The following is a 27162-nucleotide window of genomic DNA, read 5'->3' as shown; positions in this document are numbered from 1 at the left end:
CGCAAAATCTACAAATTCGCCCGTGATAAGGAGGACTATGCCCAGGGGCGAATATTCACATTCGCAAAAAAATATGAAAATGCCAAAAAAACAAAACTGGCACAAAAGACAGCCAAGAAACCGGCATCCTCCATAGAAACACCTGCGGCTGCTTCTACTTCAGCCGGGTTGGGCGTAACCTTGGAGAGTAGCGACAATGAATCCCTCAGCAGCGGCTCATCTTGGGAGAACAGAAGTGAGCAATCAGATTCAACAGAAATGGCTGTCCTTGACTTGGGAGAGGAGGTGGATTTTTTACGCTCGGACAGGATTCAAACGCTGAGGCCCAGAAATCGGAAACAGCAATCCCAGAGCAAAGCAACAAAACAAGACGTAACAAACGACGGAGAGAACGCCGCAAAAAACAAAAACAAAAAATCTCCAAAAAAACCAAAGAAGCAGTACTGGCGAAAGAACAAACAGTAAAGAACACTATCATCAATTTATCCACCGTTACATTAACTGAGGCTGAAAATCAACTCTTAAGTTTGGGGCTTAGCTATTGTCCAGTGTCAGACTTCAGTTACACAAGAACACGTGTGGATATTTTTCTCTACATTCGCAAACTTAAGCTCATGAAATTTTTTGAAATTAAGGAAGGCAACAAAACTAATCCTCCCAAACAATCCGGAATTGCAACAACAAACACTCTCAGCACTCCGGCAGGAGAAACAAGAACTTTATTGACACTGCACCAACTGGCTATGGATGACACACCTGGAGATGAAGCGACATCGACTCAAGAAGAGCTTCGAACTGCCGAAATATCTCAGGTAGGAATGAACCTAAGTCCGTTCAAACCAAAGTCTACTTTTATGCCAGTTATGCCTCGTGACTCTATAGATACTTTTCATGACATGGTCATTGAAGATCTTAAAGGACTGTATCATAAAGTCAAACATAAGAAAAGATACAGGAGCAATCAAGAACTAGCTTATACCACACTAATGAATAAGCTTAGCAAAGATCAGAGTATTATAGTGACCATGGCAGACAAGGGCGGCAACGTGGTCATTTGGCCACAGAAAGATTATGTTGCTGAGGCGCTGCGACAATTAGAGGATGGATCTTGTTACAGCAAGTCAAACATGAAGTCGTACATAGAGGCAAAGGAAAGTCTCAAAAAGTTGTTGTTTAAATGGAAGAGGGAAAACATGCTCTCCAAAGATGAGTTTAACTTTCTGGATGTTGACAATCCCGTACTGCCTAAACTGTACTTGTTGCCCAAAGTGCACAAGATGGTGAGCCCAGTCCCAGGGAGACCGATAATTTCCGCAATTTCCAGTCTAGCCGAACACATTGGCGAATACATTGACTATTTCCTCCAAAACTTAGTGCAAACATTACCATCTTACATCAGGGATACTGGTCACTTTCTCAATAGAATTAACAACGTTCCATGGAGTGATGACTTACTATTAATCACCCTAGACATAGAGTCACTCTATACCAGCATCAATCACCGAGCTGGACTTAGAGCACTTGAACACTTTTTGGGAACCAGACCTATCAATTGTTATACTCATAACAAAATGTTAATAGAACTGACCAATTGGTGTTTGCATCATAACTATTTTATGTTTGGTAAGGAACTATATTTACAACTAAGAGGAGTGGCTATGGGTGCCTGCTTTTCCCCCAGCTATGCGTGCTTGCACGTTGGCTGGTGGGAGGAGCAGGTACTTAAGGTCAACTTCAGTGAGATCATGTCCAACAATGTATTGCATTGGTTGCGTTTTATCGATGATGTTTTTATAATTTGGAGGGGGGAGAGAGCAGATGCGGAAAGGTTTATTGAATTGATTAACAACAACAATGAGAACTTACATTTTACATCACATATTGACAACTCAGAGGTGGAATTCCTTGATGTTAAAGTATTTGTGAAAAATTCTAAACTATGTACCAAACTGCACCGTAAAAGCACTGCTGGCAACAGCACACTTCATGCCAGCAGCTCCCACCCCCGTCATGTCATCGATAATATCCCCTTCGGAGAACTACTTAGGCTTAAACGAATTTGCAGTAGTGACGAGGATTTTCAACTCTGTGCTACTGAAGCCCTTGATAGATTCAGGGAAAGGGGATATAAAGAATCAGTACTTAGGCAATCCTTAGCGAGAGCTAACTGTAGACCCAGGGATTCGCTTCTTTCCACTTCAGAGTCTAATCATGAAGCCAACATAGAATCGAGTAATGGTCCACCCAAACTGATTCTAACTTTTAACAAACAGGAACGCAAAATCAGATCCATCATCAATCAAAGATGGCCAGCCTTAAAAACTGATCTAGTACTGGCCCCAAAAATAACAGATAGACCTACCATCACCTATAGAAAAGGTCCCAGCATGAGAACCCAATTGAGTCGTGATTTTCCTGAATTAACCAAACAGAATAATTGGATGGCTAAGCCGGGTTTCACTAGGTGTTCCAGTTGTAGAGCATGCAAATTTGGGATTAACACCACCCAATACTCTACACCCTTTAGATCTGACCCTGTGAATATCAAAGGGAAGCACAACTGCAAAACAGACTTTGCAGTGTATGTTCTGACATGCACCTGTGGCCTCAGATATGTGGGGAGCACAGGCAAGCAGGTGCATGTCAGAATCCTTCAACATCTACGCGCAATCGTTAACAACGATAGCAGCTACCCCGTGGCACGCCATTTTAAAGCCATCCATCAGAACAATCTCGACTGCTTAACTTATTTTGTCATTGCCTCAGTACCTAAACCAAGTAGAGGGGGTGACAGGGATCTCATGCTTAGGCGACTAGAGTCCCAGTTCATTTTGGAACTGGACAGTCGCTTTCCCAATGGTCTTAACACCACGGAAGATCTACATGTGTTCCTATAATGGCTTTTTCCTGTTGGTCAACTTATCCTGTATGTCAGTCATTATGCCAAAATCTGACTTCTCTGTCTTTTTAGTTTCTGTATCACTGTATTTCACTGATTAATTTAATCTCATCATGGTTTCCATGGTGTAGTAGTTGGGAGCTTTGACTCCTACTATGCTGTTTATAAAACTCATTGTTATGAAAAAAAGATTAGAAAAAAACAAAAATTATTTCCCCTTTTTTTACTTTTTTTATCTCTGTAGGAGGGATACACATTTACTAAAACACTTGAAGCACGTTCAATTTCGGACACAGACTGATGGGGCGTGATTGGAAGCATAAACCACTTCGTATTGCACGAGGCTTTTTTGGTGACCACGATACACACAATTCACCTCAATCTATACAATAGGCATTTATGCCGACATTAAATTGGACAGACTTATTGTCTGCAAACTTTGGGACTACTTTGTATCGATTTGATATAAGGATTTCTTGTTGCATTATTACAATCTTGCGTATTTGCACTTTGTCATCCAATCATTAGTTATTGTATGATTAACAACTGATAACATTGCGTTGTTTGCACATTGTCCCAAATCACATGTATTTTTATAATGTATATATATATTGTTATATTACATATATTTATTTATTTTTTTAAATCCAAAAAAATGAATTGTACATTGTATACAGATTGAGATGTAAATAGCGCATTTATGCTGTTATCATATTTGTGTATTGTTTTAACGTGGCACCAACTAGAGGAAAGACTGCTTCAGCCTAAGTTTGGTAGTGTGTCTTCTATGTCACTTTATCACGTGATGGTGTAAAAAAATGCCCGGGAAAAACTTTATGTATTTAAGCCATTATGAACTTACTGACATTTGATCTGTGAACAAGGGCGGACGCCCGAAACGCGTAAGATCTGGTGGCCTTGAACGCAATAAAATCGTTTTAGCCCACAAACGGACGTTGGAGTGGCGTGGCTTTCTTTCTTGGCTGTTTGGCGGCGGCTGCTGCGAGGCTTTGAGGAGAGAGCTGCATCTACGCATTTTACATCGGAAGGTGGTTGCTTCCGAGGCCGCTTCACTCCCCGCAAGATAGGCTGCAGCTGTTCAACCAACACGTGCTGTTTCTGTTAAGGAAGTTTCAAGCAGCAGCCCCCGTTTGTGCTCTAAATACTCACTTCGCCAGCGTCTGCGGTAACGGACCTCCATGGTTGTCGTTCAACGCACGATTTATGCGCTTTGCGGTGAGTGACTGTGAGCACACTAACGGAGGGGAGGAGTCCTTGGGTTTGCGTGGTCAGTGTTCGGAAACCGATAACGTTCGACACTTGACTGCGGGTATCTTTGCGTTATTTCAAGACACCGCCAACATGTCAGCGGAAACCTTAAAAGACAGAGAAGCGGCGGCAGATATGCTGTACTCGAATCTCCCGACTACAATTAATAAACAGAAGGGAGCTAACAATCTCACAGTGACCAACAACGACAATACTGATGAGGATAAAATCAGGGCGGCCATGAAACGGTTGGAGAAATGTATGCGGCAAGAACTCACCAAGTGGTGGGAACATAAATCACTCTCCAAATATTTGGAGGAAGGACGGGTCCCTCGTGGGCTTCGCATTCTGCTGGCTCCAAGCTACGAAAACCCCAACCCGGAGATGCTAAAGGAGTGGGGACAAATCAACCTAGACTCCTCCAGTAGATTAATACAGCTATTGGTCAAATATGCTGTAATTGACAGGGATGCCATAATGAAAGAAATTGAATCCATCAACGAATTGCTCGCTACCTTTGAGCCCAATGATTTGATTGACAAACTACGTAAAGAAATTGATGAGCGCCTTAAGCAGCAAGAGGAAAAAATCAAAACTCGCAAAATCTACAAATTCGCCCGTGATAAGGAGGACTATGCCCAGGGGCGAATATTCACATTCGCAAAAAAATATGAAAATGCCAAAAAAACAAAACTGGCACAAAAGACAGCCAAGAAACCGGCATCCTCCATAGAAACACCTGCGGCTGCTTCTACTTCAGCCGGGTTGGGCGTAACCTTGGAGAGTAGCGACAATGAATCCCTCAGCAGCGGCTCATCTTGGGAGAACAGAAGTGAGCAATCAGATTCAACAGAAATGGCTGTCCTTGACTTGGGAGAGGAGGTGGATTTTTTACGCTCGGACAGGATTCAAACGCTGAGGCCCAGAAATCGGAAACAGCAATCCCAGAGCAAAGCAACAAAACAAGACGTAACAAACGACGGAGAGAACGCCGCAAAAAACAAAAACAAAAAATCTCCAAAAAAACCAAAGAAGCAGTACTGGCGAAAGAACAAACAGTAAAGAACACTATCATCAATTTATCCACCGTTACATTAACTGAGGCTGAAAATCAACTCTTAAGTTTGGGGCTTAGCTATTGTCCAGTGTCAGACTTCAGTTACACAAGAACACGTGTGGATATTTTTCTCTACATTCGCAAACTTAAGCTCATGAAATTTTTTGAAATTAAGGAAGGCAACAAAACTAATCCTCCCAAACAATCCGGAATTGCAACAACAAACACTCTCAGCACTCCGGCAGGAGAAACAAGAACTTTATTGACACTGCACCAACTGGCTATGGATGACACACCTGGAGATGAAGCGACATCGACTCAAGAAGAGCTTCGAACTGCCGAAATATCTCAGGTAGGAATGAACCTAAGTCCGTTCAAACCAAAGTCTACTTTTATGCCAGTTATGCCTCGTGACTCTATAGATACTTTTCATGACATGGTCATTGAAGATCGTTAAAGAACTGTATCATAAAGTCAAACATAAGAAAAGATACAGGAGCAATCAAGAACTAGCTTATACCACACTAATGAATAAGCTTAGCAAAGATCAGAGTATTATAGTGACCATGGCAGACAAGGGCGGCAACGTGGTCATTTGGCCACAGAAAGATTATGTTGCTGAGGCGCTGCGACAATTAGAGGATGGATCTTGTTACAGCAAGTCAAACATGAAGTCGTACATAGAGGCAAAGGAAAGTCTCAAAAAGTTGTTGTTTAAATGGAAGAGGGAAAACATGCTCTCCAAAGATGAGTTTAACTTTCTGGATGTTGACAATCCCGTACTGCCTAAACTGTACTTGTTGCCCAAAGTGCACAAGATGGTGAGCCCAGTCCCAGGGAGACCGATAATTTCCGCAATTTCCAGTCTAGCCGAACACATTGGCGAATACATTGACTATTTCCTCCAAAACTTAGTGCAAACATTACCATCTTACATCAGGGATACTGGTCACTTTCTCAATAGAATTAACAACGTTCCATGGAGTGATGACTTACTATTAATCACCCTAGACATAGAGTCACTCTATACCAGCATCAATCACCGAGCTGGACTTAGAGCACTTGAACACTTTTTGGGAACCAGACCTATCAATTGTTATACTCATAACAAAATGTTAATAGAACTGACCAATTGGTGTTTGCATCATAACTATTTTATGTTTGGTAAGGAACTATATTTACAACTAAGAGGAGTGGCTATGGGTGCCTGCTTTTCCCCCAGCTATGCGTGCTTGCACGTTGGCTGGTGGGAGGAGCAGGTACTTAAGGTCAACTTCAGTGAGATCATGTCCAACAATGTATTGCATTGGTTGCGTTTTATCGATGATGTTTTTATAATTTGGAGGGGGGAGAGAGCAGATGCGGAAAGGTTTATTGAATTGATTAACAACAACAATGAGAACTTACATTTTACATCACATATTGACAACTCAGAGGTGGAATTCCTTGATGTTAAAGTATTTGTGAAAAATTCTAAACTATGTACCAAACTGCACCGTAAAAGCACTGCTGGCAACAGCACACTTCATGCCAGCAGCTCCCACCCCGTCATGTCATCGATAATATCCCCTTCGGAGAACTACTTAGGCTTAAACGAATTTGCAGTAGTGACGAGGATTTTCAACTCTGTGCTACTGAAGCCCTTGATAGATTCAGGGAAAGGGGATATAAAGAATCAGTACTTAGGCAATCCTTAGCGAGAGCTAACTGTAGACCCAGGGATTCGCTTCTTTCCACTTCAGAGTCTAATCATGAAGCCAACATAGAATCGAGTAATGGTCCACCCAGACTGATTCTAACTTTTAACAAACAGGAACGCAAAATCAGATCCATCATCAATCAAAGATGGCCAGCCTTAAAAACTGATCTAGTACTGGCCCCAAAAATAACAGATAGACCTACCATCACCTATAGAAAAGGTCCCAGCATGAGAACCCAATTGAGTCGTGATTTTCCTGAATTAACCAAACAGAATAATTGGATGGCTAAGCCGGGTTTCACTAGGTGTTCCAGTTGTAGAGCATGCAAATTTGGGATTAACACCACCCAATACTCTACACCCTTTAGATCTGACCCTGTGAATATCAAAGGGAAGCACAACTGCAAAACAGACTTTGCAGTGTATGTTCTGACATGCACCTGTGGCCTCAGATATGTGGGGAGCACAGGCAAGCAGGTGCATGTCAGAATCCTTCAACATCTACGCGCAATCGTTAACAACGATAGCAGCTACCCCGTGGCACGCCATTTTAAAGCCATCCATCAGAACAATCTCGACTGCTTAACTTATTTTGTCATTGCCTCAGTACCTAAACCAAGTAGAGGGGGTGACAGGGATCTCATGCTTAGGCGACTAGAGTCCCAGTTCATTTTGGAACTGGACAGTCGCTTTCCCAATGGTCTTAACACCACGGAAGATCTACATGTGTTCCTATAATGGCTTTTTCCTGTTGGTCAACTTATCCTGTATGTCAGTCATTATGCCAAAATCTGACTTCTCTGTCTTTTTAGTTTCTGTATCACTGTATTTCACTGATTAATTTAATCTCATCATGGTTTCCATGGTGTAGTAGTTGGGAGCTTTGACTCCTACTATGCTGTTTATAAAACTCATTGTTATGAAAAAAAGATTAGAAAAAAACAAAAATTATTTCCCCTTTTTTTACTTTTTTTATCTCTGTAGGAGGGATACACATTTACTAAAACACTTGAAGCACGTTCAATTTCGGACACAGACTGATGGGGCGTGATTGGAAGCATAAACCACTTCGTATTGCACGAGGCTTTTTTGGTGACCACGATACACACAATTCACCTCAATCTATACAATAGGCATTTATGCCGACATTAAATTGGACAGACTTATTGTCTGCAAACTTTGGGACTACTTTGTATCGATTTGATATAAGGATTTCTTGTTGCATTATTACAATCTTGCGTATTTGCACTTTGTCATCCAATCATTAGTTATTGTATGATTAACAACTGATAACATTGCGTTGTTTGCACATTGTCCCAAATCACATGTATTTTTATAATGTATATATATATTGTTATATTACATATATTTATTTATTTTTTTAAATCCAAAAAAATGAATTGTACATTGTATACAGATTGAGATGTAAATAGCGCATTTATGCTGTTATCATACTTGTGTATTGTTTTAACGTGGCACCAACTAGAGGAAAGACTGCTTCAGCCTAAGTTTGGTAGTGTGTCTTCTATGTCACTTTATCACGTGATGGTGTAAAAAAATGCCCGGGAAAAACTTTATGTATTTAAGCCATTATGAACTTACTGACATTTGATCTGTGAACAAGGGCGGACGCCCGAAACGCGTAAGATCTGGTGGCCTTGAACGCAATAAAATCGTTTTAGCCCACAAACGGACGTTGGAGTGGCGTGGCTTTCTTTCTTGGCTGTTTGGCGGCGGCTGCTGCGAGGCTTTGAGGAGAGAGCTGCATCTACGCATATATATATATATATATATATATATATATATATATATATATATATATATATACATGGTCATTGAAAGAGGCAGTAATGAGATTAATAATAGACACATGCAGACAGCGAATTGGACAACATCAGCCATTTCCATAATATTCAGGAAACGAAGACAAGCATTCTTTATGAGAGGTTCAACACTTTAATTCAGCTCAGTTAGAAATCAAAGCCATTTCAATATATGTTTTTTTAACTTCTAAAATAATTTCCTACTGTCGAAGATACAAAGGAAGAGGAAAACCCCCTTAATACATGTCTTGTATAGAATAATTAATGCAGTTCTTACTTTTTTATAAGAATAAATCCCAAATAATTTTCTCTAAATCAACAGTATGGAACCTTGCAGGTTTTCTTTTGCCAGCTAAACATGGTATTCTGTTTATATATGAAATTCTAAATAAAGAAATGCAGCATACACCAAGAATGAGGAATGACTGAGTTTCAGTGCCGGAGACTTCATATTTATTCAGCCCCAAGAAACTTTAATGCTGTACCTTTATTTCATATGGAACTATAGTCCTTGTCAAAGGTGCTAATGGGCAAAAAAAGACATAAGCAGTCTTTATGCAGTAACTTCAGGGAAGTAAAGCAATTCTTCTATTTTATATATCTGAATTATCACACCTAGTGTTTGTTTCACCCTAATATTGCAACGGTCCTGGAACAAGTACTCCTTCCTGTAGGCACTTAGAGATGCAACTTAATCATTCTGATGACCACCAACAAAAGCGAAACACAGCACTAATGGATTGACTGAAATTTCTTATGAGTATATGACTCTGGCAGAATTAAGGGTTATTTCAGAAGAAAAATTACAACATGTAAATATGGAAGTTTATTATAGCATAAAGGCACAGGTGGACAAATAAGGCACAATCCTGAGGAACGTATAGTGATGTAGGTAATACTTCTTACTTTTCTGTATTTAAGAACTATTCCATACTGCCAACTCTTGAAAATGAGGTGGTTTTGGTGTGTCCAGCGTACATGTTCTTCATGAATTGGGAAAAGGCACCTTTCTCAACACATGCACCCAACAATCGGTCTCCAGCGCCCTCCAATGAAAGTGAAAGTCTAACTTCTTCAGTGACCAATAAGCACTCCACATTGGAAATTCAGTGCCATTCAGCCAAAGTGTGTGCTCTTTAGTGTCCATTAGTCGTCTTTCACTAAAGGACACATGCTTATAATGAGAGGGTACGGGTGCAGAACACTTTTCCACAATGGCTTTTAGAGGGTGAGCTGACCCGGTGAAGTTGAGTGGTGAGGTGGAGGACATTGTTATTTCAAACATGTACTTTAGTTGTTGGCCTACGTGAAAATACTAGTGTGGCGAATGAGACATCGCTGGAAGCTCTGGACAATACTAGAGAGGATGGGGAGCAGGCAACAACATCAATAGAACTAACACCCTCCCCCAATCAAATGATAAATGAGAACAAGGATTGGACAGACTCCAGTTCAAAGGCAGATGAATTCTTCCCCATTGCCAGCTCCAAGGTTGTTGAGTCGTCTAACTGAGATTAAAACTGTTCATTCTCTCAACTGTGGAAAAACTCACTTATTCTTATGAATTATCAGAATTAGTAGTGGTGGGATATATAGTCCATTAAAATGGTATAGGCACAATTACATGAGGATAATCTGGGGTTACCATACTCATTTTACATAGTGCCCTGCAGCAGCAGAGGTTAGGATTGTCTATACAGAGGTTAAAATCCCACAATGATGTACCACATTCCAGTCTAAATGCCTATGGTTGAGCTAAGAATGTTGACCTATTTCTCACAAGGATCTCAGCTGGTACCTGCTAAGGAAGACATGGGATCACTTCAGCTCATCCTGACCAAAGGGGAATGTGAGCTGAAACTGATGTGTACCCATTCAGTACTGATGAACACCGCAATTTAAGAAAAATATCTACATGTATTAACCTACTTTTGCGTTACCGGCGAGCACTTAGGCCCCCAAGTACCAGCAGCAATTAAAATGCTGCAGTGTTTATGCTCCAGGGTTTTGCAGCATGCACAAGCAAGGGCCATGCAAAAACGCAACCTATACACAACGGAAATCTGGTGGGCATCTATTCTGGAGCTAAAGTTGGCCCCAAAGGGATAAATCCTACTATTTGCATTGCATATACTACTGGCATATTGATTTGTTTGGTGCATCATTTCATTTGTTTATGTGATAAAACCGTAGTCTCATACTGTGTGCGAGCTATGAATTCTCAGCACCAGCATTACGACTCCAAGAACAACTACAACTACTGTTGAGAAAGAATCTACAGCATCTGATTAAATTCCACAGACTTATGTCTGAGAGAACAGGATCCTTCCTCTTGTTACTCTTTGAGCCTTGGGGAATGTTGTGAAGACAAGTTGCAAAGTAAACCACATTTTTCCCAAAATATAAAAAAAGTAAATGGTAGATGCTGGGGCAGAAAGTGATCTTTAGAAACTGACTTAATTACTCTAACATCTTAATAATACTCAGGATAAAGACGAATACAAGATGAGAATTGTTCCTTATAAGAGGTTTGATGCTAGTTCTATGACACTGTCCTCCAGTGCTTGATTAAATATTGCAGATCAAATAAAAATATTGCCAAAAGGGATCCATGAGCATGATTCTCACCATGTGTGTAAATTGAAGGAATTGTAACTAGATATTGTTTATAACTCACCTCTATTAGAATGTGCTGAGAGCTGTCACTATGTGCTGTGAGCTAACTCTGCTTACAATCTGGCTTGAGTCATCTTAAATTGGTTTAGATGAATAACAATTTCTCTGTGGTTGAATTGGTGATGAAACTCTCTTTTGCTTGTATGTTATCATTTCAGGTTCAGCTTCTTATGTCTCTACCAGTGTAAACTGTAATACAGTCTAATAAATGTTCACTAACCAGGGTTAATTTTGGACCCTTTCTTGGAAGAGTTCTAACCTGAGAAATTCATGAGAGGGGTGTACAAGACCTTCGGTTCATCTAGATACTGACCCATTACTTAATTTACTGTAGTGTATGGTCTTTCCTTTATCTTAGTCAGTTACTCTAACTAGCACTGAATTAATGTAAAGGATGGTCTACTCAAAGCTGAGGAAATCTCCTTGAAGGATGCTTATCTAATAATAATATAGCCATGTTCACAGGAGGTCAAATTAAACTATATATGCAGCCTGCAACCTGTCCCTGTTGACCAATAAAATTGATTTATATATGAAATGTGAAACATAAAAATGGTGGGTCCCAAGTGGATCTTTTTTGGGTTTTGTTTACTAAAGCTGTGACTACAAAGTACAGTGGTTCTTCTATTTGCCTAGCCTTCTTCAGTCCCTCTCTCCACACAACCCACTCAAACAAAATTCCACATTGTGAATTGAATGCCTAGTATCATTAAATGTTGTGTGATTGGCATCCCACCACTGGACAGTGTTGGATTCCCAAGTGTGTAGTGATTCCACAGGTTGCCTTCCAATCTGTTGCTTAGTAATATGACTCCTTCTCAACCCATCCTATAAAAGAAAAAAAAGAGAAATGTTAATAAAAACAATGCCTTTTCTTCAGGTGCCGTAAGAATATAGGTATACATATGCTATCTGTTAAGTCTGGGTGGTACCACTGATACATGCAAAACAAGATAAAACTATCTATCTTCAGTGGCAAGCTTTCATAAAGTCTGATTTGTACCCACCAGTTTGAACCCTTCTGCAACTGATGACGGAAATATACGGCACAGTATATTAATGAATCGGAATATATAGGTATTTGTTGAAGTTTACATATATGTCATCCTTAAATTCTCTATCTAAATGTTATTAATATGTAGAAAATCATATCTCATCCGTATGTTCTGGATTAAAATCAGAATTATATGAAGCAAAATGTATATCATCCCTAAATAGTCCCTAAATAGTAAATAGAAATTGGAGCAACTGACAATACACATGTCCTACTAAATAAATCGAAAATCTGTAGACATAGTTTTGCAGTCTGTTTTGCTGTAGATTCACATACAGTGCATATTTGTCCCATCTGGTTTTGGGCTTAGAAAGTTTCAAGTAGCTCACATGCAAATCTTTCTGTTTGCTATTGGCATCCTGCATTACTCTAACACCTCACTCAGACACAAACGTCACCATAGTTTTATGCTTTCCCATAACCGATCATTGCACACCGTATCTCTGCTACTTGTAGTTTTCTCAATAACAGTGTCTGCAGAACTGGGGAGAGAATATGGGGACAGTTGGGACAGTGAGGGAATGGGATAGGAACAGCACCTGCCTAATTATCGCTCAGGGACACTAACTTGTTTTTACTATTGTAGTGTGTATTTTTTATTTTTTATTTTAACGATTTGTAGAGCGCCTGGTGACCCGAAGGCATCCCCGTGCTATAATGATTGTTTTATCCAGAGGAGAGGGGAGGGAAGAGGGAGGGGGCATGGTCGACAGGGTATAGTATCAAGTGCAACTGTATGATTAAACTACTTTCTGTTTTTGTAAAGATAAGCATTGGGCTGAACATACATTTTACTGGGTGAGTAGATTGATTGTTGAGCTCTGAACATGAGCATCCCCATACTACCTCCCTGAGAAGTCTGTGACTGCTCGCCGCCCTAATAGCCTACTGAAGAAAGGGCACTATGTGGTTCAGTTTGTAAAGCCATATTATGATGGGCCCAGAGCATTGGAAGCAAATGACCTCAATCCTCACAGTGGAGGCCCAGTTGCCTCTGCCTGCCCTGCTGCTTTGAGTAGTGTCTGACGCTAACCATGATGATATAGTGGTTGGCAATGTACTACATATGATCCAATTGACCACATTATAGTGTCATACAATAACAAGTAAACATGGAAACTAACTTTAGTAGAAGGTGAGGAAGTGTGAGAGCTATACCCTTGTCATTTTGAATTTCTAAATAGGGTTCATCCATTTCAAGCACCTATAGAGAGGAGTCTAGGTATTGTCAAAACTTATTCTAATAAGGGAGACTCTAGACTCTCAGCATGGTGGACACTAGTATGTATAGAACCCATTCTGCATGCAGGTACAAAACATGTGCCTTGGCATTAAAATGCCAATGGGTGATGCCACAGCAGAGCTGAGCTGAGCTGAGCTAATCATTAAGACCACCAATGGCAGTTTCATTAGAAGAAGACAGGCTCAAAAGTCAAGCTGCCACAGTCAGTCAACCAAATATCCACTAATTCATAGTCCTGTATCTGCGAAAACAAAGACGTGGATTAAAATTTAGCTTATTACCCTTGATGTTCCATTTGCACATGAACACAAAAGTAACACACTTTACTATAATTCGATTTGCCTGATATATAGTGAAGACTTTCTAACTAATCCACATGGCAAAAACATGAGAAACAAAAAAGAACATTTATATCCTCAAATCAAATTATAGCATGTAATAACCAATTTCATATTCTATATACAGGTAGACTTGTGAAAAATATAATGATTACTTTTCACACCCCAATGAAGTAATCTACAAACATCAAATTTGACATCTGCTGAGTAGGTGACAACAAAATCAGTAATGCAATAAGTCAATAATTATGTTAGGCTGGTGTGAACACGACACCAGAAATACTAGACGTGGTGGATCAGCAGCTGAAGCGCTTACCAGGCGTTCAACACAAACAATGGGATTTGCTTAAAAATCATAGATTTGTGAGGAAAGTGAGCCTTCATAAAGATCAAATCTTGTGTATCACATTAAAATAAGAAGGGAATGTTGTGATTGGCATATTACCACCCTTTTAAATGCAAATGTGCAACAGATCCAACTCAACCTGACCGAAAAGGACCCGCCACATCAACTTATCAACTCTCATAAAAAAGACATCAAATCCTTGCAAGTGCCAAGAGACATGATCCTAATAGCAATAAGACCAGGAATTATTCATCACTGTAACACCTCACCTAAGATGAACATGAAAACGTAAACGTTTTTTAGCACTGAGACCTACAGAGCTGTCTCTTAAAAGAGTAGGCCAAATATGAACCCCCTGAAGGCTGATTACCACCTCTTGAAAAAACTATTTCTGTGGCTAGCTAAAAGAATAACTTTTACATCCAAGGACAGTGAAAAGTAAATTTATTCAGAACTAACATGTTTGTTCACTTTTTAGTAAACGTTTATGATACTGATTGATCCTTAAAGGGTTCAGAAATTCAAATAATTAGAGAATGAAGGGATAAAAAGGGCTATGGATATGTAATATAACCATGAATAGGTGGGGGAAAAAAAAGAAGGTGCGCACCCCAGACAAAGGAACATGACAAAGGTATTATTCATTGAAGGCCAGCCAAAGATAAAGAGAGGCCCATTTAAAATGTTTGCATGCGGCCCTCTGCCTATACAGACGCCATGTTCTAATGAAAACATGCGCTATCAAATGTGATAGTATAACATAATATTAAAACAAGGAAAGCAAAAGATCTCATAAAACCTTTATTTAGTGACCTATCCCCAGATATGACAGTCTGCTTGTAGCTTGAGCTGGAGACGTCAGTCTTTTTACCTACAGAGCAGGGACTGGACCGATTCTGGTTCTAAGGGGTCAAATGCCCCATGCTGGCTATTGTGAGAGAACGTTCCTGGTACAACAAGAAGACACTGGATTGCATCTTCCATGTGGAATGCCAGCAAATCACAAAGCCATGCTAGCCTGAGAGGACTCCTGCGAGTCGTTGTTGAACTATGCCTGCTCTTGAGCACAAAGATGCCCCACCCAAGAAGACAACTGTCATCAACATATATATGCTGTACAGCGCAATCGAAGACCACAGGAAGAATCATCACCAGAAGTCAAAGCCATCAGGATAAGCCTTCCGCCTCAGTGAGGAGCCTTTGTGCGCATTCTAGTGACTCATGAGGTCTTGAGAATTACCTTGATGCAACTCCCTTGCTGCATGATATAGGAAGGTAGCTAGAGGAGCTTCCCACTCACCCGAAAGGTCATGAACTATTACTGCATCTTACTATGAAAATCTATTATGCAAATTTACCAATTAGACCTCTGGTCCCTAACCCAGCAGGTACTACCCCCAGTTTTAAACGGGGGCTGGATTGGTGGCCGATGCTGCTGGCCCAGATCTGTATATTTACAACAAGGGGTGGTGAGGGACAGAGTCTCTGAATTAAGCAGAAAGCTCTCACCCAGTCAAGAGATCAGGGCTAGATCCAACACCGTTTTTTAGCTCACTGCACCATCCCAGTTTCAGAACCTGGCTGTATGCAAATTAGTCTGTTTCTGTCCCAGTGCATGATGGGAACAGGGCAAACCAAACTACAAAAGCCAATTCTTACACTGGGAAGGAAACAAGCTCCCGGGGACCGGTTTCTGGCATTACAGCCGTCTTCGGCCCGGTTTGCTTGAATCCTGATGGTGCAATGAGCAAGGGTCTCACATCTGAGAATACCCTTCCACGCTTAAGGTGGACAAAAATATTTACAACAAGGGGTGGTGAGGGACAGAGTCTCTGAATTAAGCAGAAAGCTCTCACCCAGTCAAGAGATCAGGGCTAGATCCAACACCGTTTTTTAGCTCACTGCACCATCCCAGTTTCAGAACCTGGCTGTATGCAAATTAGTCTGTTTCTGTCCCAGTGCATGATGGGAACAGGGCAAACCAAACTACAAAAGCCAATTCTTACACTGGGAAGGAAACAAGCTCCCGGGGACCGGTTTCTGGCATTACAGCCGTCTTCGGCCCGGTTTGCTTGAATCCTGATGGTGCAATGAGCAAGGGTCTCACATCTGAGAATACCCTTCCACGCTTAAGGTGGACAAAAATATTTACAACAAGGGGTGGTGAGGGACAGAGTCTCTGAATTAAGCAGAAAGCTCTCACCCAGTCAAGAGATCAGGGCTAGATCCAACACCGTTTTTTAGCTCACTGCACCATCCCAGTTTCAGAACCTGGCTGTATGCAAATTAGTCTGTTTCTGTCCCAGTGCATGATGGGAACAGGGCAAACCAAACTACAAAAGCCAATTCTTACACTGGGAAGGAAACAAGCTCCCGGGGACCGGTTTCTGGCATTACAGCCGTCTTCGGCCCGGTTTGCTTGAATCCTGATGGTGCAATGAGCAAGGGTCTCACATCTGAGAATACCCTTCCACGCTTAAGGTGGACAAAAATATTTACAACAAGGGGTGGTGAGGGACAGAGTCTCTGAATTAAGCAGAAAGCTCTCACCCAGTCAAGAGATCAGGGCTAGATCCAACACCGTTTTTTAGCTCACTGCACCATCCCAGTTTCAGAACCTGGCTGTATGCAAATTAGTCTGTTTCTGTCCCAGTGCATGATGGGAACAGGGCAAACCAAACTACAAAAGCCAATTCTTACACTGGGAAGGAAACAAGCTCCCGGGGACCGGTTTCTGGCATTACAGCCGTCTTCGGCCCGGTTTGCTTGAATCCTGATGGTGCAATGAGCAAGGGTCTCACATCTGAGAATACCCTTCCACGCTTAAGGTGGACAAAAATATTTACAACAAGGGGTGGTGAGGGACAGAGTCTCTGAATTAAGCAGAAAGCTCTCACCCAGTCAAGAGATCAGGGCTAGATCCAACACCGTTTTTTAGCTCACTGCACCATCCCAGTTTCAGAACCTGGCTGTATGCAAATTAGTCTGTTTCTGTCCCAGTGCATGATGGGAACAGGGCAAACCAAACTACAAAAGCCAATTCTTACACTGGGAAGGAAACAAGCTCCCGGGGACCGGTTTCTGGCATTACAGCCGTCTTCGGCCCGGTTTGCTTGAATCCTGATGGTGCAATGAGCAAGGGTCTCACATCTGAGAATACCCTTCCACGCTTAAGGTGGACAAAAATATTTACAACAAGGGGTGGTGAGGGACAGAGTCTCTGAATTAAGCAGAAAGCTCTCACCCAGTCAAGAGATCAGGGCTAGATCCAACACCGTTTTTTAGCTCACTGCACCATCCCAGTTTCAGAACCTGGCTGTATGCAAATTAGTCTGTTTCTGTCCCAGTGCATGATGGGAACAGGGCAAACCAAACTACAAAAGCCAATTCTTACACTGGGAAGGAAACAAGCTCCCGGGGACCGGTTTCTGGCATTACAGCCGTCTTCGGCCCGGTTTGCTTGAATCCTGATGGTGCAATGAGCAAGGGTCTCACATCTGAGAATACCCTTCCACGCTTAAGGTGGACAAAAATATTTACAACAAGGGGTGGTGAGGGACAGAGTCTCTGAATTAAGCAGAAAGCTCTCACCCAGTCAAGAGATCAGGGCTAGATCCAACACCGTTTTTTAGCTCACTGCACCATCCCAGTTTCAGAACCTGGCTGTATGCAAATTAGTCTGTTTCTGTCCCAGTGCATGATGGGAACAGGGCAAACCAAACTACAAAAGCCAATTCTTACACTGGGAAGGAAACAAGCTCCCGGGGACCGGTTTCTGGCATTACAGCCGTCTTCGGCCCGGTTTGCTTGAATCCTGATGGTGCAATGAGCAAGGGTCTCACATCTGAGAATACCCTTCCACGCTTAAGGTGGACAAAAATATTTACAACAAGGGGTGGTGAGGGACAGAGTCTCTGAATTAAGCAGAAAGCTCTCACCCAGTCAAGAGATCAGGGCTAGATCCAACACCGTTTTTTAGCTCACTGCACCATCCCAGTTTCAGAACCTGGCTGTATGCAAATTAGTCTGTTTCTGTCCCAGTGCATGATGGGAACAGGGCAAACCAAACTACAAAAGCCAATTCTTACACTGGGAAGGAAACAAGCTCCCGGGGACCGGTTTCTGGCATTACAGCCGTCTTCGGCCCGGTTTGCTTGAATCCTGATGGTGCAATGAGCAAGGGTCTCACATCTGAGAATACCCTTCCACGCTTAAGGTGGACAAAAATATTTACAACAAGGGGTGGTGAGGGACAGAGTCTCTGAATTAAGCAGAAAGCTCTCACCCAGTCAAGAGATCAGGGCTAGATCCAACACCGTTTTTTAGCTCACTGCACCATCCCAGTTTCAGAACCTGGCTGTATGCAAATTAGTCTGTTTCTGTCCCAGTGCATGATGGGAACAGGGCAAACCAAACTACAAAAGCCAATTCTTACACTGGGAAGGAAACAAGCTCCCGGGGACCGGTTTCTGGCATTACAGCCGTCTTCGGCCCGGTTTGCTTGAATCCTGATGGTGCAATGAGCAAGGGTCTCACATCTGAGAATACCCGGTAGCTTGTCTCCTTTCTGGTAAAGAATTGGCTTGGTAGTTTAGTCTGCCCTGTTCCCATGATGCACTGGGCCAGGGACAGACTGATTTGCATATAGCCAGGTTCTGAGCTGGGATGGGGCAGTGAGATAAATAACGGTGATGGATCAAGCCCTGATCTTTGGACTGGGTAAGAGTGGTCTGCTCAATTCAGACACTCTGTTCATCACCACCCCCCTTTTGTAAATCGATTTTGGCCACTATAGGTGTGGCAGGGTATACTCAGACATGAGTCCCTTTCTCACTGCTCCATCAGGATTCAAGCAAGCCGGGCCGAAGAGGCTGAAATGCCAGAAACCGGTCCCCGGTAGCTTGTCTCCTTTCTGGTAAAGAATTGGCTTGGTAGTTTAGTCTGCCCTGTTCCCATGATGCACTGGGCCAGGGACAGACTGATTTGCATATAGCCAGGTTCTGAGCTGGGATGGGGCAGTGAGATAAATAACGGTGATGGATCAAGCCCTGATCTTTGGACTGGGTAAGAGTGGTCTGCTCAATTCAGACACTCTGTTCATCACCACCCCCCTTTTGTAAATCGATTTTGGCCACTATAGGTGTGGCAGGGTATACTCAGACATGAGTCCCTTTCTCACTGCTCCATCAGGATTCAAGCAAGCCGGGCCGAAGAGGCTGAAATGCCAGAAACCGGTCCCCGGTAGCTTGTCTCCTTTCTGGTAAAGAATTGGCTTGGTAGTTTAGTCTGCCCTGTTCCCATGATGCACTGGGCCAGGGACAGACTGATTTGCATATAGCCAGGTTCTGAGCTGGGATGGGGCAGTGAGATAAATAACGGTGATGGATCAAGCCCTGATCTTTGGACTGGGTAAGAGTGGTCTGCTCAATTCAGACACTCTGTTCATCACCACCCCCCTTTTGTAAATCGATTTTGGCCACTATAGGTGTGGCAGGGTATACTCAGACATGAGTCCCTTTCTCACTGCTCCATCAGGATTCAAGCAAGCCGGGCCGAAGAGGCTGAAATGCCAGAAACCGGTCCCCGGTAGCTTGTCTCCTTTCTGGTAAAGAATTGGCTTGGTAGTTTAGTCTGCCCTGTTCCCATGATGCACTGGGCCAGGGACAGACTGATTTGCATATAGCCAGGTTCTGAGCTGGGATGGGGCAGTGAGATAAATAACGGTGATGGATCAAGCCCTGATCTTTGGACTGGGTAAGAGTGGTCTGCTCAATTCAGACACTCTGTTCATCACCACCCCCCTTTTGTAAATCGATTTTGGCCACTATAGGTGTGGCAGGGTATACTCAGACATGAGTCCCTTTCTCACTGCTCCATCAGGATTCAAGCAAGCCGGGCCGAAGAGGCTGAAATGCCAGAAACCGGTCCCCGGTAGCTTGTCTCCTTTCTGGTAAAGAATTGGCTTGGTAGTTTAGTCTGCCCTGTTCCCATGATGCACTGGGCCAGGGACAGACTGATTTGCATATAGCCAGGTTCTGAGCTGGGATGGGGCAGTGAGATAAATAACGGTGATGGATCAAGCCCTGATCTTTGGACTGGGTAAGAGTGGTCTGCTCAATTCAGACACTCTGTTCATCACCACCCCCCTTTTGTAAATCGATTTTGGCCACTATAGGTGTGGCAGGGTATACTCAGACATGAGTCCCTTTCTCACTGCTCCATCAGGATTCAAGCAAGCCGGGCCGAAGAGGCTGAAATGCCAGAAACCGGTCCCCGGTAGCTTGTCTCCTTTCTGGTAAAGAATTGGCTTGGTAGTTTAGTCTGCCCTGTTCCCATGATGCACTGGGCCAGGGACAGACTGATTTGCATATAGCCAGGTTCTGAGCTGGGATGGGGCAGTGAGATAAATAACGGTGATGGATCAAGCCCTGATCTTTGGACTGGGTAAGAGTGGTCTGCTCAATTCAGACACTCTGTTCATCACCACCCCCCTTTTGTAAATCGATTTTGGCCACTATAGGTGTGGCAGGGTATACTCAGACATGAGTCCCTTTCTCACTGCTCCATCAGGATTCAAGCAAGCCGGGCCGAAGAGGCTGAAATGCCAGAAACCGGTCCCCGGTAGCTTGTCTCCTTTCTGGTAAAGAATTGGCTTGGTAGTTTAGTCTGCCCTGTTCCCATGATGCACTGGGCCAGGGACAGACTGATTTGCATATAGCCAGGTTCTGAGCTGGGATGGGGCAGTGAGATAAATAACGGTGATGGATCAAGCCCTGATCTTTGGACTGGGTAAGAGTGGTCTGCTCAATTCAGACACTCTGTTCATCACCACCCCCCTTTTGTAAATCGATTTTGGCCACTATAGGTGTGGCAGGGTATACTCAGACATGAGTCCCTTTCTCACTGCTCCATCAGGATTCAAGCAAGCCGGGCCGAAGAGGCTGAAATGCCAGAAACCGGTCCCCGGTAGCTTGTCTCCTTTCTGGTAAAGAATTGGCTTGGTAGTTTAGTCTGCCCTGTTCCCATGATGCACTGGGCCAGGGACAGACTGATTTGCATATAGCCAGGTTCTGAGCTGGGATGGGGCAGTGAGATAAATAACGGTGATGGATCAAGCCCTGATCTTTGGACTGGGTAAGAGTGGTCTGCTCAATTCAGACACTCTGTTCATCACCACCCCCCTTTTGTAAATCGATTTTGGCCACTATAGGTGTGGCAGGGTATACTCAGACATGAGTCCCTTTCTCACTGCTCCATCAGGATTCAAGCAAGCCGGGCCGAAGAGGCTGAAATGCCAGAAACCGGTCCCCGGTAGCTTGTCTCCTTTCTGGTAAAGAATTGGCTTGGTAGTTTAGTCTGCCCTGTTCCCATGATGCACTGGGCCAGGGACAGACTGATTTGCATATAGCCAGGTTCTGAGCTGGGATGGGGCAGTGAGATAAATAACGGTGATGGATCAAGCCCTGATCTTTGGACTGGGTAAGAGTGGTCTGCTCAATTCAGACACTCTGTTCATCACCACCCCCCTTTTGTAAATCGATTTTGGCCACTATAGGTGTGGCAGGGTATACTCAGACATGAGTCCCTTTCTCACTGCTCCATCAGGATTCAAGCAAGCCGGGCCGAAGAGGCTGAAATGCCAGAAACCGGTCCCCGGTAGCTTGTCTCCTTTCTGGTAAAGAATTGGCTTGGTAGTTTAGTCTGCCCTGTTCCCATGATGCACTGGGCCAGGGACAGACTGATTTGCATATAGCCAGGTTCTGAGCTGGGATGGGGCAGTGAGATAAATAACGGTGATGGATCAAGCCCTGATCTTTGGACTGGGTAAGAGTGGTCTGCTCAATTCAGACACTCTGTTCATCACCACCCCCCTTTTGTAAATCGGCCCAGATCTGTAGGCGCCCCAGCCTCCAAATTTTTCAACCATGACCAATAATGCTTGAGATATAGGTAAGTGAACATGTGTGCTCTCTAGAGTGAGTATTAAACTATAACAGCACCAGCACCAACTATTAATTCAAAGGACTAGCCTACTGACCAGTAGAACCCCAGAGGACTATGCTGCTTCCTTTGGGTGGCAGACACCCTTCTGCAACCACTGGAAAGAATTGTTTGCATTTGTCAAGACTGGGTGGGCACTTACTCTTTGAACTGAGTGCATGGGCAGTTCAGAAGGTCTGAAAGATTTTGTTCCAGGTGCATTACAATTTATTAACATTCAATCACCAGCACCTGCAACTAAAATCACAGTAGTGTAACAGACAGAGGGGCATATTATGAAGGTGAGCGATAGAATTTTCACCGCTAAAGCGGCGAAAATTGCCTATCGCCCTATTAGCAAGCTGTCGCTAACAGCAGTTAGCAACAGCCTGTAGTCGATAGCGAGCAGTTTGGGGCCCGCTTTGCATGTCAGCGATATTTATCGCTAATGACATGCAAAGTGGGCGTACCCAACCTGTTAGCGACTTAAAGAAGTCGGTAACATGGCTATCGCCTATTAGCAAGGCAGGCGTAGCAATGGAAATATTTGCGCTGAGCGTGAATATCTCCAAATGCTAACACCTGCCCAGACCAGTTCTCAGCCATGTTATCCAATGGGAGGTGGATAACATGGCTAAGAGCATTTCGCCGCGAATGCGTGAATATCGCTGTATTCTCAGCGATATTCATGCATTTCGCCGCTATCGCCAGGTATTTTATCTCTTTTGAGATAAACGTTGCTAATAGCACGTTATCTCCGCGATAAAATCCGGCGATGCTTGGCGATAGAAAAATTGTCGCTAAGCCTATTTAGCGATAATTTTCGCTAGTTGTTGGTAATATGCCCCAGATTTCCCCTTTGTCGTGAAATTATGTTGGCTTCCTGTGGCTGCCAGACCATGAATACTCCACCCTTTAGTAATCAGGGAGACAAGAAGCCCACAATAATGGCAAAGGTGCATACACGGGCTTCACAAACATATACTCAAATAGATCTACTCTAAACATCTACTATACATAAATGCATCTCAATTTCTTTCCAATTACTAACTGTAGCCAAATAATTTCTCACCTATTGCTGGAGTGAATTAATTTATTGTTGTTGCTCCAGACAAACGTAAGTGGTGGCTAGTGCTTGACAAAAATGTTAGTTGGATTTAGAATGTTTTTCTTGAGCTGTATTTATGCATGGGAGATATTTTTGAGTACTTGTTTATTCTGTATTTCTGTGTGTTCTTTTTTTTAAAATAATGGTACAATGGAGGTTCCTCAGAATTAACTTCCTCCTTGATAAGCACTAACACGCCTACAAGTATTTTTGAGTCAACAAGCAATAGGATGCTGTAGCAAGCATTTGAGTTTTTCTGGGTTAGCAAAAAATATATTTAACAAAAACTGGATTCTCAAATGCTTCTACAACGCGTTCTCACCTCCGGGGTCACGACGCAGAATCAACTTGCGAACCTCATCATATAAGAAGATCAAAAGACTGTAAGGAAAGGCGCAAAACCACCAGGTAATCCTACAGGAGAAGAGCAAAGAACAGATAATGTCAAATCTGAGCAGCAATAAAACACCAGCGTGAAACATAACATGCTGCTACATGAAGTTAAGCCACTAAAGCACTTACATGTACTTAGGGGAGGATTTACAAGCCCTTTGCACCAGGTTTGTGTCACTTTTAACATGGGAAAAGTGACCAAAAGTGGCGCTGGGGGCTTGTAAATCTGCTCCTTAGTGTCCTCCAGTGGCGCCAGTCAGAAACCATTGATGCAGAGCTTTCTGAATCAGACATAGGAGGGGATGCCTCTTTCATGGCCTTTCTAATTTAAGATTTGAAAAGGCCTATAAAAACCCTTTTAAGAGTTAGAAGTAATTTTCTGACTCTTCAGTTCAAAAGAAGTTTATTGATATAAATAAGAAGGAAAAAAAATGTAAGTTACAAAATGAACACTTAATGAGAGAAACATATAGTCATGACGTATAATCATCAATAAAAATGCAAGCAGTATAAGCGAAACAGTATGCAAATAAGAGCAATATACATGAAATACAAATCAATTAAATGTAATACAAAGTGTATAAATAGGATAAAACATATAATATAACAGAAGAAAAAAAAATAATCAAACTAAAGGAAGTCATGGAGGTTTGGCAACTTCTTGTTGCAAAGGGGTCTTAGACAGAGAACGCATAACACTCATATAAAAAAATGAAGTAATTGGGTCTCATAGTTGTCTTCTTTTTGGGGCCAAACTTAATGGATAAACACATTTTGTGTCTAATCTGACTCTTAAAAGAGCTTTTGTTCATTATAAAAACTCTTCTTATGACGAATCCCAGGGTTTGTGACAACAACATGGTTTTGTACACATGACCCATGGTTACCATTCCTCATCTTGTGCCCACTTAATGTGGAATCAATCTTTTTGCACCGCCTGTGTACATAGGGCTCACTGCCTTTGATTAGGACTCTAAGGGCAGGTGCTCATGCCCTGAACAGAAGTAAATTCAGCCTGAGAGCACAGGCTAAGCTCATTTGATTGTTAATTACTTACTATTATGGGCTGGATTTTTGCCTTAAAGAAGTGTAAGATACCAGTCAACAATCCAATACCCACCCTCACAGCCCACATGTATTTGCCACATTACTAACACAGTTATTTGCTGACTGATATTGAAAGTGGATCAGAATTCAAGGAAGACAAGGGTGGGGAACATGCAGGAAAATATTTGCTTTTCATCCAATATAGAATATGCTTAGGATGAGGAAGATCATGACCAGCACATCATGCCAGTCATGTGTGGCTCACGTCAGCATTAGCAGCATGGATGACGGAAAGAGCATGTATTGTGTTTCAGCAAATGAGCTACCTATATTGGTAGACATCATGAAACACTTTTTTTGGCATTTGTAGTACTTGGATTTTCAATGTTGAAGCTGATGCCAGCACCATGGCTGCTTTCCAGCAGCCTATGACACTTCTACTTCTATTTAGGTACCTAGCCTGAGGCATTGGTAAGAGATGCTAGACCACAGACAAATATATTGCTTTCTAGACTGGATTTTAAAAAAAAAGAATTGACATTTTTTGTTTCTGTCAGGGCTTTGGTTTTTTTTTCTTCTGACCTACGATTTGTTTAAAGATTTTAGGGCAAGAGAGGAATTTATTTGTGATAATACAATTTGGTGAGCCTATGGTTGGAGAGCTAATGAGATTGGGAGGGTGTCTCAAAGACCCAAGCTGGGAAGATCGATCACTTCAACATTTGAGCTGAAGTCTGTGTGAAGGTGAATGGTGGAGTAGCTGTTGGTGATGTTTATTGGATGTTTCCAGGACACTTATGCGGATGAAGTTCTCCGATAATTAGTATTAATAGGTTATTGCAACTACCTGTGAAAAGCTTGGGAATTTTCATTGGCAGCATATGATTTGCAGGTAAATAAGTTATGGGGCGAATCGAAGCATTGTAGGTGGTTGAGTTAAAAAAAATAGGCTTTGCTTGGGTTATCTTGTTTCTACATGGTACTCTGGGACTCTATTCCAGTTTCTAGATGCAGCATGTCTATAGTTTCTTTGCATTTCATGGACCTTGGCATTGAAAGACTTAAGGTCTTTGAATTAACAAAATGTACAATGTAAGAGTTTTGGAATGGCGTCTTTAATATTGCCTGTGTGCTGAGGTTTCAGATGCACTAGGGATTCCAAAGAGTGTCCTGCTGCAATTCTATGTATGGATTTTTGTAACTCACAAGAATATTTCCCTCGGATATTTGCAAATGATCTCCAGAAAGGGTAGCAATTAAAGTTTGTCCAAGCATCAGAGCTGATATTAAGTTGGACATACAAAATAACTGTTATGAACTATACGTTGAATTAGGGAATATTCTATTCTTTAGATTGAATACGCAATAAGAACTCGATGGTTCGTGTCCATCTTTCAGTCTGGTCACTTACTTCAGGGGGTACATCCTGAGGGCCACATCCATTCCAGGGCAGTAGGAGAGGAAGGCTGCAAGGGCGGTTTCTTCAAGGAGGCCAAAGATCAAAATTTTGTTCCTGAAAGACAAACAAAATCAATTATAAAAAACTAATGTAGTAGTTACAGTGCTTAAAGGTGAGATGATGAATTTAAATTAGTGTGTGCCCATGAAACAGACCTGTGATGTTCTCTCATCAAAGGTTGAAAAATGTGAAACATGATCAGAGAAGATTTGTGTCAACTTGTATGAATGTGCGCTACAATCCTCAAATCAAGAAACGTTTAGCAAAGTCCTTTACTCTTGGTATCATTTTAATGGGAAACACCAAATGCTGGTAAATCCCAGCCTTAAAAGATGTATATTTGGAAGGCCACCCCTTCTGCCATACGTTCTGCTCTGAAGGTAAAATATGGCCGCCGATGTTTTTTACACTGATCAGCTGACATATCTTTTTCTAGATTATGGAACAGCTATATATGGAGAGGTATGTCTCTTTATCAATGATGTGTGCTGAGGTCACCTATTCAGCCTTCCTCTTCCTGAGGAATCTCACTGGTTGTCTCACAATCTTCATGACACAGCCACTGAAGGCAAGTCTATTCCATATAGTTTAAATATTAGAAATCTCTCATTACAAACAACAGACATTTCAATTAAATTGATTATAACAACCCAAGACTTCCTGGCTATGGCAAATGGAAAATGGACTTACAAAAATTGATTCTAGCAGTTGAGTAGCATAGGATAATGATGAGACTGAATGACAAGCTCACTGTGGAATTGTCTGAATGGC

At 42.3% G+C, this 27162-nt stretch overlaps 1 protein-coding gene across 2 annotated transcripts in view; it reads right to left on the bottom strand.

The window, feature by feature from the left end:
• Window positions 1–8857: 8857 nt before the first annotated feature.
• The window catches only part of LOC147673695 (sodium/potassium-transporting ATPase subunit alpha-2), a 393987-nt gene continuing 375682 nt past the window's right edge, over window positions 8858–27162 (bottom strand). For both annotated transcript variants that reach the window (XM_086947613.1, XM_086947614.1), the window contains exons 21-23: window positions 26344–26445; window positions 23815–23906; window positions 8858–12251 (exon numbers count right to left, since the gene is read on the bottom strand). In XM_086947613.1, the coding sequence (XP_086803739.1) occupies window positions 12223–12251; window positions 23815–23906; window positions 26344–26445 (223 nt within the window). In that variant the 3' untranslated portion in view covers window positions 8858–12222. The remainder of the gene's footprint in view (window positions 12252–23814; window positions 23907–26343; window positions 26446–27162) is intronic.

The sequence above is a fragment of the Lissotriton vulgaris genome, chromosome 12 (genome assembly GCF_964263255.1).
Source record: "Lissotriton vulgaris chromosome 12, aLisVul1.2, whole genome shotgun sequence".
NCBI lineage: Eukaryota > Metazoa > Chordata > Amphibia > Caudata > Salamandridae > Lissotriton > Lissotriton vulgaris.
The sequence above is the reverse complement of the archived record's forward strand: the minus strand, read 5'-3'. Positions and strand labels throughout refer to the sequence as shown.